The sequence below is a fragment of the Procambarus clarkii genome, chromosome 23 (assembly GCF_040958095.1).
Source record: "Procambarus clarkii isolate CNS0578487 chromosome 23, FALCON_Pclarkii_2.0, whole genome shotgun sequence".
Lineage (NCBI taxonomy): Eukaryota > Metazoa > Arthropoda > Malacostraca > Decapoda > Cambaridae > Procambarus > Procambarus clarkii.
This window is the reverse complement of record NC_091172.1, coordinates 10,248,700-10,258,494: the sequence shown is the minus strand read 5'-3', so window position 1 is coordinate 10,258,494 and position 9,795 is coordinate 10,248,700. Positions and strand designations below refer to the sequence as shown.

At 44.0% G+C, this 9,795-nt stretch overlaps 1 protein-coding gene across 1 annotated transcript in view; it reads left to right on the top strand.

The window, feature by feature from the left end:
- The first annotated feature begins 410 nt into the window (after nt 1-410).
- Nucleotides 411-9,795, top strand: part of Dbp21E2 (putative ATP-dependent RNA helicase Dbp21E2) — a 78,344-nt gene continuing 68,959 nt past the window's right edge. The window contains exons 1-3 of the mRNA XM_045751563.2: nt 411-855; nt 5,480-5,623; nt 6,278-6,424. Of these exons, the coding sequence (XP_045607519.1) occupies nt 778-855; nt 5,480-5,623; nt 6,278-6,424 (369 nt within the window). The 5' untranslated portion in view covers nt 411-777. The remainder of the gene's footprint in view (nt 856-5,479; nt 5,624-6,277; nt 6,425-9,795) is intronic.

Below are 9,795 nucleotides of genomic sequence, written 5' to 3'. Positions count from 1 at the left end.
AGAAGCGAGGCAGCCAGGCAGTGCGGCCGGCTTTACCACAACATTGTCCCCGAGACCTCCACCACACTAAACTGGCAGCACACAGCTCGAAGTACAGGAGAGACATCAATGAAATCTACATCCACTGTCAGGTGCCTGAAACAATCGAACACTATCTCCTTCACTGCTTCCGACATTATAGTGCCAGAGTAAATTTCAAACAAGTACTTATCTCACTTAAAATACCCTTTACCATCGAGCATATATTAGGAGGCGGTGACCACTCGTTACAAGAAAAATACCAACTAGTCAAAGCACTGGCTAAATATCTACAGTCGACCAACAAACTGAGTCATCTGACCCGCGCCACATTTATACCTGGCGCCACCAACGGACACAGACAACAACCGCCTCGTGGCAGCCCCAAGATCAGCTGACGCCGTAAACACAACACACCGCCCTGCGGTGCGGCAAGTCTCACTACAACACACACCTATGTTTTAGTCGCCGCTCCTCTGTCTACACCACAACGCAACAAGCACTTTTGAAACTCTTATCATCCTCAACATAAACGCCTCTACCAACATCTGTACTGGTGTAGTCATCGGGAGGACAAACCCTTCATGCAAACTGCACCTACTCTGAAGACTGCCAGGCTACTAGTCCGCACGATCGTCGTCGCCCCCTAAATCAGCAACAAGAGGCTACCTGCCCTGGAGAGCTCGTGCAGTCATTACGAGGAGATATCCTTAATGCAAACTGCACTTGTTGTAAAGAAGAACTTCTTGGAGAATAATCATGGCTAACATTATAAATGAAGTCTTTCGCTTAGCGCTCCAACCATTAAAACTTTCTCAGCTCTCGTACTCTACTCAGGTAAAGATTTAAACATTGTTTATCATTAACATCTAAGTTTTGGACACTTTTTACATACGTGCTGCCGAAGACAAGTTAGTGGGTAGGATGTAAATCCCAGTGTTGGGAATATTTTTGTGACAGTGTACATTAGAACATTAAAATTATGTAGCCGATATTAGGCAGGTTCCATTTACATCAACTCTTTCATCCATGTACTGTACATAGCCAGTCTATTCTTGAAACCTGTTGAACTGGTTGTCTTGACAAAGTTCATACTCTTGAGAATTTGCTAGTGGATTTAAAACCTACCAAACCTTTTCCTACTTAACTGAACCCAGTTCTTCCTAACCCAACCAAACCTAGCACTGCCTAATGTAGTTAATACCTGGAGAGGATTCCTGGAGTTCTTGTACTTCTCAAGCCCTGCCTGGGGCTAGGCTCTACTTTTGATAACTTGGCTCATGCTTGGAGCAGCTCAAAGACCCACATATTCACTTTCTCATAACAAACATGGATGTAACACCACCAGAAAGCAAGAAACTCACATTCAGGCTACACAATGAAGCGGCTATAGGCAACCTCTCAAATGCACTTCACAATATTAACTGGGAATCTGAATTCAATAATACACAGGATATAAACTCATTAGCTAACCTTTTTCTCTCCAAAACTCTAAGCCTCTACAACACTCACTGTCCCCTCCTTACCAAACAAGTAACTGACAAAAGAATAAATGTTAGAGATATTAGGCAAATCATTGATGTATATAAGAAATAGGAGAGGTCCCAAGATGCTGCCCTGTGGCACTCCAACGGTTATTGGTAGAGTGGGAAAGGTTACATCATTGATGGCTACACATTGGTGTCTATCACTAAGATAGGATTAGATATAGTCCAGGGCATGGCCTCGGATTCCATAATGATGGAGTTTATGTAAGAGGTAGTTGTGATTAACAGTATCAAAGGCCTTTCTCAGGTCAATGAAAAGTCCAACCAGAAACTCATTTTTGTCGAGGGCTGAGTAAATTATATCAATGAGACTAATAATTGCATCGTTGATACTCTTTTGGGAGAGGAAGCCTAACTGACAGGGGCTGAGTATATCAAATTTTACGAGGTAGGAGTAGAGCTGTTTGTAGATAATTTTTTCCTATAAGAAAAATACAGAAAAAAATATATAATTGATAGTATGGGTAGGTTTGATATTGGTCTATAATTGTTTATGTCTGCTGGATTGCCTCCTGTATGAACTGGCGTTACTCTTGCTTTTTTAAGGATATCAGGGATGGTATGACACTAGGGATTTGTTGAACAGCAGAGCTATGGGTGGCGCAAGGGCATGAGAGGCACTCTTGTATACAATGGATGGGATTTCACTAATGTTCCCAGCTTTGGATTTTATTGAGTGTATGATGGATACATCTGTCGGGTTGACTGGTGAGAGGAGAAGAGTTTGGATAGCTGCCCGAGAGATATGTGTTGATATATGTCTGGGTCTGAGGGATTTTTCTGGCAAGGTTAGCACCAACCGATGAAAAGAAGCTATTAAATTCATTTACCATTTCTAAATCAGTTAACGGTGTATAGTCATCCTTACCCGCCAAACACACACCGAAACTAAGACGTTGGTACAACGTTCGAACAAGTTTTAACACCTAACCTGTTATAACAACCAATATAACAAGTTGTAACAACGTTCTAATACGTCATAAACACGTTAAGCCAAGATGTAACAACTTTATTTCAAGTTGTAACAAGCGGAAAATAGAGACAGTTTCGGTTTGTGTTTCCAGGGTAGAGAGTTTTATGTGGTTGTGGGAGTGTTATTTAGTTCCTAGGATATTAGAAATGACTTCCATGTGCTTTTCATGTTGCCTTTTGCTTCTTTGAATCTATTCTCATAATATGAATGTTTAGCTTTTCTTATGATACTGGTAAGCACTGATGAGTACCTTTTAACTACTTTTGTAACTAGGCCAATCCTAAATTTCTTTTCATATTCATGTTTTTTGTCAAGTGATTTGAAAATCCCACTTGTGAGCCACGGATTGTTTATTCTTTTGTCAGTTACTTGTTTGGTAAGGAGGGGACAGTGAGTGTTGTAGAGGCTTAGAGTTTTGGAGAGAAAAAGGTTAGCTAATGAGTTTATATCCTGTGTATTATTGAATTCAGATTCCCAGTTAATATTGTGAAGTGCATTTGAGAGGTTGCCTATAGCCGCTTCATTGTGTAGCCTGAATGTGAGTTTCTTGCTTTCTGGTGGTGTTACATCCATGTTTGTTATGAGAAAGTGAATATGTGGGTCTTTGAGCTGCTCCAAGCATGAGCCAAGTTATCAAAAGTAGAGCCTAGCCCCAGGCAGGGCTTGAGAAGTACAAGAACTCCAGGAATCCTCTCCAGGTATTAACTACATTAGGCAGTGCTAGGTTTGGTTGGGTTAGGAAGAACTGGGTTCAGTTAAGTAGGAAAAGGTTTGGTAGGTTTTAAATCCACTAGCAAATTCTCAAGAGTATGAACTTTGTCAAGACAACCAGTTCAACAGGTTTCAAGAATAGACTGGCTATGTACAGTACATGGATGAAAGAGTTGATGTAAATGGAACCTGCCTAATATCGGCTACATAATTCTAGTTGTTCTGTATAAAATAATTTTTTAAGTTAATATTTTTGAGTGTGGAATGGATTAATTACATTTGCATTATTTCTTATAGGAATTCAGGTTGACAAATTTTTGGTTGACAACGCATATCTGGGAACAGATTATAATCATAAACGAAGGTACCACTGTATTATATATCATGCCATGGGTCCCAAGAAAGTCAGTGGTACGGTTCAACCTAAGAAAATAGTTGAGTAGAGGCAGTAGAGGATGTCCCTTCCTCATTAAGAAAATGTGTGAAGTATGGGAAGTGCTGTAAAGTTTTGTTGAAAAAAATTCGCCCAGATAAAGCTATAGCAGGCCATTGCATTGACGTTTTGAATGACTATGTGATGTCTCACTACAGACAAGTGTTAAAATGTAGGGAAAACAAGTGTCTTTAGACAGATTCTTAGTAAGACAAGCAAGCATTGAGCCACAACCAGGTCCTAGTTGTAGGCCTGCAAAATGTAGGAGAGAGTGTACCCCAGAAAAGTCATCACTGCCTGATGTTATAATGAAAGGGAACTTGCCACAGCTCCTGCTTGGCCCACAGTGAGGTTGATGTATGTGGTTGCCAGGGTGGATACTGCTGATAGTCCCACGCCAACTGTCTGCCACCCTTCCAAGGGCGCAGTGTGATTCCATCTGGTCGGCCGGCAAAGCTAACAGAGTTACGGTTCATTAGATTGCGGGACACTCTCTGCTGGACACTGGGCAGAGGCAAGGCTCCTTTTAATAATATCATTGACTTCGTCGTGTCTAGAGTGCGAACCGTCTGATTTTCCACTGTGCAGGCCATGCAATCCATATTCGTCTGCATCTGCCTCATTGCAAATACACCTATGAACATTGTGTATAGGGGCAGCAAAGCAGAGAGTGACAGCAATATGGAGCTGCTGCGGATCAAGATGTGTGCCTGTCGCAGACATAGGGAGTGCCAAAAGGAAGTCCCCCTGCATGGGAAGCCTTCATAGCTGTGAGGCATGCACAATCACTGGGGGTTGTTGCTGCCTTCAACAAAGCTGTGGCTTCTTTGTCTACAATGGGGCTGTCATTGTAGACAAATCATTAAATTTGCAACAATTTGAACAGAAAAGTGTGACAATTGATCACTGAGAACAGGAGGCTGATATGCCAGGAAACTGTCCATACAACACTATATCAATGGACAATATAATCTATGTTATATACAATATAACAATGGACAAGTTGCTCTGCAACATTGTTGCTTGAATCATCAACTTTCTATAATGTCATCTGCCTCATATTCTCCTCTTATGTTAGTATGAAACTAGGTTATTTTTGAGTAAAAATATGTTTTTTCATGTTCTGCATTCAGCACCAACTTTATAATTAGTATACAGTACAGTATATATTGAATTTCTTCATTACTTATGTATTGCTAGGAGGCTTTGGGCAATCTTGGGTAGAGGTGCAGAGGAATGTGTGTCCAAAGTTGAGATTGTGCAGGACAATTCTCTCTGGAGAAAATTTATAATGCCAATGAAACAACCTTGTTATCATACTGGTGAATGTTAACCTGACCTAACCTAACCAAATTTAACTAAACCCAAACTAGCATAACTTAACCAAACCTAACTAAACCTAATCAAACCAAACCTAACCAAACCAAAGCTAACCTAACCTAACCAAAACAAACCAGACCCAACCTAATCTAACCAACCGTAACCAAACCAAGTCAAAGCTAACATAACCAAACTAAAACAAACCCAACCCAACCATAACCTAACTAAACCAAATCAAAGGTAACCTAACCAAACCAAAGCTAACCAAACAAAGCTAGCTTAACTAAACCAAACCAAACCAAACCAAACCAAATCTAACCCAATCAAACATTACTTTTACATATACACATTTCCCAAAGTCATAAAATGTTAATCCCTTTACATTTTGGCAATTTCTATTGTCTGTAAATAAGCATGAGTTTCGTTTCTGCTTCATATTCTTCCTAATACTCTTTTTTTTTTTTTTTTCTTCTTCAGAGAAGATGGGCTTCAACGCAAGATTCGTTTCCTGTGATTCGTGTTCCTGTGGCAGTAGCAGAGAAGTTGAAGAGAGAAAATAGGAAAAGGAGGAGACAAGAAAGAGAGCTCTCTTTGGAGAAATCTCGGAGAGGTGACCATTCTGTATGTTTATTCTTTTGTATGGTTTTAAATTTGATCAGCAATAAACACCATATTTAACCCTTTGGTTGCACAAAGTGATAAATGTCAATTCGGCCAAATCTATATTAAAACATGATAATTGACTTAAGCCACATGCCTAGAGTTTTTTGTTCCAAATCAGGTAATGTTTGATCAGGTCCTGTGCCCTTCAAAACAGTTCCCTGTATCCAATAAATGTTGCCCGTGGTGGATGGCAGAAGCAAATTTGTAGTATTTCCTTAAATTGTGCAACCAAATTTAATTAAAATTTGAATCAAGACTTAAATTAATATACGTATATACAATTTTTATGTTAATATTACACACAGAAATCACAATATCATGATGCATCAAATGAACAAATCCACAAGAGCCGTTATGAGGGGTTCGAACCTATGTCCGAGAGGATCCCAGAGGATAACCGTGTCATGGCACAGTCGATTAAGGCGCGTCTGGGATCCTCTTGGATGTAGGTTTGAACCCTCATCACAGCCCTTATAGATTTATATTAATATATTAATTTATATATCAAGTAATATATCAAACTACTTATATTATATAATGTCATTTTATGTCCTTAGAATACTGGCACAGTATATTCAGGATTTTTAAAGTACAAAATTTTCGCATTTTCAGAGGCCTGTAATTTCATGCAAAAGAAAAGAATATAACCACTATTTTGGCCAGTCATACAACAAATTTACTGAGGTTTCCCTTGCATCAAAGGGCTGGGGCCACAGAAAATCTGCTGGAGATTACTTCACTATCAATGGCTGTGGTGGAGTATGTATCGCAGTATGTCATTGGTTCGTGTCTTTCATATGATTCATTTGTGTACATCAAAATATACAGCTCATATAGATTATTGTTGTTCTTTGTATATTTTGTACCCTAATGATTGGCTGGATATGTATAAGAGTGTTAAAGGAAGCATGGATAATCGTGAGAGCAGAGGAATTACACAAGTCCTATTGGCCATGTAAAGCAGCTCTTTATTTTTACCCAACCATCATTACTTATACTGTATATCTGTCTAACCTATGTTTGAAACAACTCCACATCTATTACGTTACCCGTTTTTTTCTTAATCTAAACTTGTGCAATTTCTGGGGGGAACCCCTTCAGCTCCCTGGAGCTGTTTAGGCTGATATGGATATAATAGACTTTGACATCAGTCAATGTGAATGGAGTTCTAGGCCTACCACGAGCCAGAACCTGGCCCCCCTCAGAGGTTCGAGGAGCAATGGCCTATAGAAATGCACCTGTGATTATAGAGCATTCCATGTCTGCCATTGACTGGGTAAAGCAGAAAGGTAAGCATCCCAAAACAAACCCCTATTCTGGTTGAAATTACTACTGAAAGTCAAATGAGTGGACAGAACTTCCCCAAATAAAAATGAGCAAACGAGCATGACATCATCACGTCGCCGCACCACTTGTCTGCATAACTCCTTCCCCCCCCACCCCAGATCACGTGCCGGTGATCTATCCTGCAGTTGCACCAGAGCCAGGAGTAATCCCACAAGTACTCTGCATGCGCCTAGGGTCACCTTCCCAAGGTGCCCTGATGTCGCTGCCTTGGGGCTTGGGCCCACCTTACACAAGTCACCTTGGGATCTACCTCTGCTTGGTCGTTTGCTGCTCGGTGATTGACCACCCTTAGTGTGCTGGGGTGTTTTTTGCACCCTTGTTTGCATTTGGGAAGGGGTAGTTTGCACTGGTAGGAGCACAGGGTACTACACAGCAAGTTATCACCTCTCATAGTGGCTGGCTCTGTTCCGCCTGGGCACGTTTCTTTTGTTTTTGTTTTCCCTGCCTGGTGGGGGAGTCTGCCTTTGGTTACCCGCTGTCTATATTTAGGGTTATATACGTATCTGTGTTTCTTGGTGGTATCCCCTGCTAGGCCCCCCGTGAGTGGACACATCCCAGAGGTTCAGCTTTTAGAAGTTTGGTTGGTAGACTTGGGCACCGGTTTGCAGTACCCTCTGTGGGCTTCTCTTGGCAATATCAGTCTAAGAACCCTGGGAAACCTTGTGGGGTGCAAGGGGTCCGTTTGGTGCAATCTCTGGGTCCCCTCTAGTCTTGTGCGAGTTTGAGGGTGGTTGTGTCCATTTGTCTCAGGGTGACTCGTTGTCTTTTGCCTCCGTTATGCTGCTTGTTAGGTTGGTGATACCTTCAACCCGGAGTCTTGCAAGTTTTGCTGCTTGTTAGTGACTCGGTTCACCCAGTCCACTGATGACTATATGGGTGCAGGTAGCTCAGGCATTGCAGACTAGGTTTAGGTTGCTGCAATGCGCTAGGTTGATTGCTGATCCGGAAGCCCCGATTCTGCTCTGTTTTAGTTAAAGGGACCCGGATTTGGGAGTGTTGGTAGCTTTGCCCTTGGTTCAGTCTGCACCCCCTCGTTCTTCCCCTGCTGTGGTTCATTCTAGTCCTTTCCCCCCTGCTTCGGTTCCAAAGCGAATGCGGGTTTTGGGGTCGGGGCAGGGTTTAGCTGGTTTTGAAACTCGGGCAGTCTTGGGGTATGCCGCTTCCAGGGTGGCGACAGAGGCACTCGAGTTGGTTCCTCCAGCTGTGTCAGGGTCTGACCAGTGGGCCTTGTTCCTTCCTTCCTGCCTTTCCGGCTGCCCTTGTTTTTTCTTTGAGGCCGGAGCTTTGGAAGTCGACTCGGTCCCAGGTCCTGGTGTAAAGGTTCTCGGGATTGGGGAGAGGCTGACTTGGGGGCCTTGGACCCCATTAGACCTCGCCTGGGTTTTTCTACCCTTCAAGCAGGGCTTACTGTTGTGGGGAGTGGGGTTTTCTTCCCCCCCCCCCTCTTCGCGTACATGTTGGATTGGTGTCTGCCTCTTCCCGGGTTTGGTTCCGTGTCCCTTCGGGTCCGTCTGTTCTGTCCTTCCTGAGGTTTTTGGCTTCCCGCCTCATGAGGTGCAAGAAGCCATTGTGGCTTATCTCCTCTGCAAATCGAATTATGCCTCTCTTATGAATCCATCTTCATTCAGGTTTGGGGTCTTTGTCTCCCTACTGGGTTCATTATGAGGTTCTCGAGTCGCCCTGGCTAGAGGACTGCCCTGTGTTGTCTTTGGATGCTTGACGTACTTTCTGTTGTACCTGCATGCTTGGGTGGCGTGAGCGCTGACGGTGGTCCAGGTTTACCTAGAGGGCAAGTTGAGCACCTCAAAGCATGCTTGTTCGCCCCTGCCCTTCCTCGGGATGTTGGCGTGGTGTAGCTTCATGTGCAGGTTCCCTCCCTTTTGGCTGCGCTGGTTGCTTAAGCCCACCTAGCTAACTTGACCTCTTTGTGGCTTGTGGCCTGTTGGCTTCGGTCTTGAGGTTTTTTCCCTCCTGGTGCTGTCTTCGGATTGGCTTGTGGGGGATGTGGAGGTGCTAGGGCTTTCCTGAGTATGGAGCCTTGGTCTCAGCAGGCGCGTGTGTCATCTGCTCTTTTGGAGCTGTTTACGCCGGTCCTACGGGATGCAGCGTTTCTATTTTTCGCTTCGCTTCTCGCATGTTGGCAGTTGGTGCTCGCTTCCTTATTGGAATCTGCGTGGGCCCTGGATCTTCGGTTTTCATCGCCTTTTTGTTTTTGCTGGTTGCAGTTTCTGCAGTCGGGCAATTTCTGCGGGCAGCTTCTTCTAGTTGCCATCGGATTCGGACTTGTTGGTTCTCCGGGGGGGAAGGGGGGGTTCTTCTCGGAGGCGTCGTGTCAGGGCTTGGTGTTCCTCTCGTTGTGATAGGCCAGCAACCTCGTTGTGATAGGCCAGCGTTGCCTTCGGACCTGTTTGCTTCTGACCTGTTTGCTTCTGGTTGGCGTGGTGTTTGCTCTGCGCGTCTGTCGGGTTCTCGTGAGGGACTTTAGCCCTTTCACAGTTCGCCCCATTGACGAGGCAATGGGGGGGAGGCTCATGCTGTTTGCTCATGCCTTGTCTCACATTTTGTGGGCTTTCTCGGGTCGTTCAGCCGGCCTGTGATGGCATTGGGTGGCTACTCCTCCTTCGGGGGGTTCGGGGCTGGCGGGGCCAGGCCTCTTCTCCTGCACTCTGTCGAGTCATCTTGGAGTGGGTACGCTTGAGGCGTGGTCGAAACGACGATGTCCCTCAGGTGGGTTTTCCAGTTTGTTCCCAGTCCCGAAACAGGACTGTGCGGAGCTATGGCTC